This window comes from Etheostoma spectabile, chromosome 16 (assembly GCF_008692095.1).
Source record: "Etheostoma spectabile isolate EspeVRDwgs_2016 chromosome 16, UIUC_Espe_1.0, whole genome shotgun sequence".
In the NCBI taxonomy this organism is placed as follows: Eukaryota; Metazoa; Chordata; class Actinopteri; order Perciformes; family Percidae; genus Etheostoma; species Etheostoma spectabile.
Genome location: NC_045748.1, coordinates 21,458,958 through 21,463,757, shown reverse-complemented (window position 1 = coordinate 21,463,757; position 4,800 = coordinate 21,458,958). Strand labels below are relative to the sequence as shown.

Below are 4,800 nucleotides of genomic sequence, written 5' to 3'. Positions count from 1 at the left end.
TCTACGTCTTCAAGCTCAGTTGGAGGCTGAGCAGTAACGCTCAGCCATCACTGGAAAAGAGCTTCTAATAGACTTCACTGGTCTCCGTTGGAAGTCTACGGCGTGGCTGTGTCCATTAATTTTACTGTTTATAAGAAAACACCATGTTTTGGTCTTAGCCGCAGAAAAAGTGCAACCACAACAGCAGTGATGCTTAAAGGCCAGGAGCCAGATGTTCCTAAGTTGAGACTTAGCTTCGTTATAATGTATATGGTAAATGCATACATTACACAAAGTGGAGTTTTACATGCCACTAGAGATGTTTTGGTATCGCCTCCGATACTGTCTAAAACGCTGGTATTGTATTGGGAAGTACTGGAGTTTGTGCACCGATCCAATACCCCATAATAAAGTGCTAAAGAAAATCTATATTAAAGTTGTTTATTTATGTTCTCTTTACGTTATAACTGACTGTATAACTGGATAATAAAAGAAAGTTCTGTTGCGTTCATTGTTTGTGGTTGTTCATGTTTCACAAAGAGTTTAACCTGAGCCAGACCAACAACAAAGATACAAATCATATCACATCCATACAGGGATAGTAGTATATAGCTGTTAAAACACAATAAAATTTGCAACACTGGTATTGGATCAGTACTTGGTATCGGCCGATACGCAAGTTCAGGTATCAGAATTGGTATGGGGAAGCAAAAAAATGGTATTGGACCATCTCTACATGCCACTATATTTAATTGAGTTGCACCACACAAACTAGTTCTTACATAGAGATTAGTGACTGAATATTTCTACACACTACTGGCCAGATGTAACTGAATTGGCTAACCAACAGAATTTCTGTCTAATAATGATATAACAAATACCACAATAAATTACCAATATATTTCCTCTGTAAATTCCAATGGCAGCATTTACATCAAGCTGATGAAAATTCCATTGCATACGAATCTCTCCTGAGCAACCAGCAGTGTTCCAATGTCCCCGTCTCTTTCTATAAGGGAGTTGGGTTGTTGGGTCTTTGTAAATTTTAGAGTGTGGTCTAGACCTAATCTGTAAAGTGTTGTGAGATAACTCTTGATGATTCGATAGACTTGTGATTTTTTGTTGGTCTGGTTGGTAGGGGTGTGAAATTCTTCTTAGATGCATTGCGATTGTCTCTGGTACTATTCAGTGCTCAATTCTGATTAGTTAATAATCTATTTTTTAAATTTGCAAATCAGAAAACAGATTGACTGAAAGAGGATGGGATGACTGAGCCTCTGACATGGAAGATTACTTTAAGAGAAGGTGACTTGCACAAGCATGTTTAGGGCTTAAGCATGGAATGACTACACAATAATCCCCCTCCACCCCCCAGTAGATGCATGGAAATTTACATAAAAAAGATTGTTGCATCAAGATGCATCGGTAATCGGTTTAGAATCAAATTTTTTGCCTCAGAATCGGAATTGAACCGTGCGGTGCCCAGAGATTCCCACCCCTGCTGGTTGGTTAACTGTCTGAATTGGAGTCAAGGGAAAGAATTCAGTCCCATTAAAACACATTATAGAGATGGAGAGAGAAAGCGAGCGTGAGGAATCTGACTCAAGATAAACAGATAAAAAAAAGCTTTTACATGATCCACTGTCATGTATGATGTTCTGATACTGTTCAGAAAGGCATCCCACTTAAATATGATAATAACGACTGACAGGAGGGACAATTGGAATCTCCAAAGTGATGTGAAGAAATCAACAGAAAGTAGGCGAGAGTGATTAGGGAGAAAGTGAAAGAGAGAAATGAGCAAATGCTGGAAAAAAAAGAGAAAAAAGTGAGAAAAATACAACATAGTCTCTTGAACTTCACATTTACTGTGCAGTATATAATTACAAGAACAGATCTTTTGACTAATGCCTTCCACCATGTGTGTAGCAGTTTCAGGTGCATATTGTTTTGGTGAAACATGGAGGCTTCACACACATTTTCAACCCGGCAGCCCAGAAGATCTACACAATCCCCACAGTTTCAAGATGGGTACCCAAGATAAGTGTCACCAATTCAGGGTTTGACCAAATGTGAAATATGGTCAACATGTATCCTTCTTTTCATGAATTATGGCATTGAATAATGGACAAAAAGTAAAGTAAGTGAAGTAAAACAAAAAATAAATAAATGAAGCCCAGCAAAATAGAGAAGAGACATTGAAAGACATGAGAACACAAAGAGTAGGAGAAAGTGAGAGTGAAAGAGGGAGATAAATACAAGACTAGAGCAGAAGAAGATGGACGGAAAGATAAAGATGATGACTATACATAGAAAGAGACCGAAAAAAGCCATAGGCGGTGATTCAGAGATAGTAGCAGCTGATAATAAGTACGGGTTTCCGCATTCCCTAGCCTGGGAAAACACCTAAACATGCATGACTGACTCTTCTGTTTGCCTTGGAAGTCAGTGAGACATAAGCATCCCAACAATGTTTGAGGACCACAGCACAGGGACAGTCCACCAACTTATTCTCCCTGCTAACACAACACCAATCACTAAACAATTACCCAACTTGCTGTTTGTTGCAATGACATAATGGCTGTGATCCTGCCATGGTTAAAGGTCCAGTGCAGATATACTGTACGTGGTTGGGAAAGGCAGTGTTCTTGTTATTATTGTTGTCATAAATCATCTGATATCTGACACTGTGGCTCCATATGGAGCACTTTCAATGACATTACTGCCACCCGCCCAGCTTTTATCGGAGCACAGTGCAGAGTACTGTGAGACACGCCCTTTGACTGAGCACAGAGTGGCAATAACACAAAACAACACATATCTTCATTGAGACAAATGGGATTTTCATTGACAGTAGGTCTCCCCCCCTCTGTCGATTAGTCAACAAATCATTGTATTGGTCCTATCGAACTAGGATTTTCTTAATCTATTTTTTAAGTTTGTGTCTTGCACTTAGTTTTCTGTTGACGACTAAAACAACTTTTGGACTTACATGTTCCACCAAAGCAAGTTCCTTCCAGAGGCTATTTTGCAGCGGCTGCAGATGGGTTTAAAAAAAAAAGCCAATTAACCAGAGCACGTTTTTCCCCCATCTCGGAATGCTGTGTGGACTAGCAAGACCTTCCTGCGCCGTGCTGTGGAGGAAGGTCTGGCAATGCAAGACTAGGAAAGCCCTAACAGTAATTACCTCAAATTTTGGTCAGTTAGATGGAGATTTAATATAAGTTACCATGCTATAAGTGGAAACAAAGGCTTCAACTGAGACTACATTGAAAAGATAATACACACATAATTTATATATGTGATTTATTATGGAAAGTTATTTCATTTTTGATGGTAATTCTTTGTCCTATAGGATGAGCATAACCTTCCTGTGATATTTATATAGTGGCTTAAACCAGATTTTTAAAGTATGCGGCCAACCTAACATTCCAGCCTTAACTGATAGCGTTCACATTAAAATGCTAATATGACTGCTTTTACACGGGGGTATTGGCCTGACCATACCATAATATCACGATACCTATGTCACAATACAATATCATTGCGATTTTCTATTTGCGATATTCTGCTATATGTTGCAAAGTATTACATTTTTTCCAACTTCAAATTGTTTAACAATGGAAAAGATGGTTTTATCTACAAAGATAAATCTATCTTTTTGTTCATCTCACTTCAATTTTAGCATTTCTATGATTATTCCAGTACCAAAAAGTTAAATTTGAGTGTGCAATTTATACAATAAGTTGGATATTTGGCGTCCGTGTACATGAATTGGCACAAATCTCTTGATTTGTTGCCTATTAAACAGGAAAGCTTTAACCACAAACTGTTGCCCCAAAGTTGGAAACACACTGTCATCTTATATATGATCGTATGTTGTAGCTTTAAGGTCCCCACACATTGGAAGTATGGACCAGGAACAGCCACCACTACACCCATAGGGACCGAGGGGAATCCACATTCCTTTGGCCCTATTAGACTTTCATGTCCTATGTATGGATACTATAACAATGTGGATTGGTAGCACTCAGTAGTAATGTGAATACTGACTTCACACAAGTCTTTTTTTTTGTATTCCCTTGAAGGAAATGCTTATTTTCTATCCAAATATCCATTTTAGTTATTACAGAGTTAGTCCATGACTATATCTGCAATACCCGCAATATCACTTTCTGTGATTGAACCGCCTACCTGTTGCTGTCCCACTAAAACACCAAAGTTAGTCTTCCACCACAACCAGTGAGACATGCAGTAAGTGAAAGCACAGCGGATTTCTAACAACAGCAGTGAGAACAAGCGTCCAGGTAAATCATCAGCCCCTTACCTGGCAATGCTCCCTCCGCGGTGCTCGGCTGCCGATTGACAGGCTGCACTTACAGAGCCTGACAGAGCTTTGCCTTGTGGGCGGGGCCAGGGCTACACCTGAGCTCGTGCACTTCACCTGGCCGCCTGTTAGGAGCTGATGTACTGGAGGGAAAAGAGGAGGGAAATGCTGTGGGAGGAAAAATACAATTCTCTGGCGGAAGTCCACAGAGAAAGTTTTAAGAAGCATGTCTCTCTCTCTTTCTCTCTCTCTCTCTCACACCATTTTTGGAGATGTAGTTCACCAGTGTCTCATATTGTAACTTTGTCAGGAATGTTTGCCTCCCTTGTCCCTTGTGGCCTTTTGATTTCCTGTTCTCATTGCTGATGTTTTTTATTTTTTTTATTTTCCTAAATCCTAAATCTCCTAAATATCCTAAATATATTTAAGGAACAAACATTACCATTACAAACAATACACTGAGATGTAACATTTCCCAGGAACAAAAAAAAAAA

General features: G+C 39.3%; 1 protein-coding gene across 1 annotated transcript in view; it reads right to left on the bottom strand.

The window, feature by feature from the left end:
* LOC116704735 (myosin-16) overlaps window positions 1-4,800 on the bottom strand; it is a 127,227-nt gene that overhangs the window by 83,495 nt on the left and 38,932 nt on the right. The window contains exon 8 of the mRNA XM_032540343.1: window positions 4,307-4,498. Within this exon, the coding sequence (XP_032396234.1) occupies window positions 4,307-4,498 (192 nt within the window). The remainder of the gene's footprint in view (window positions 1-4,306; window positions 4,499-4,800) is intronic.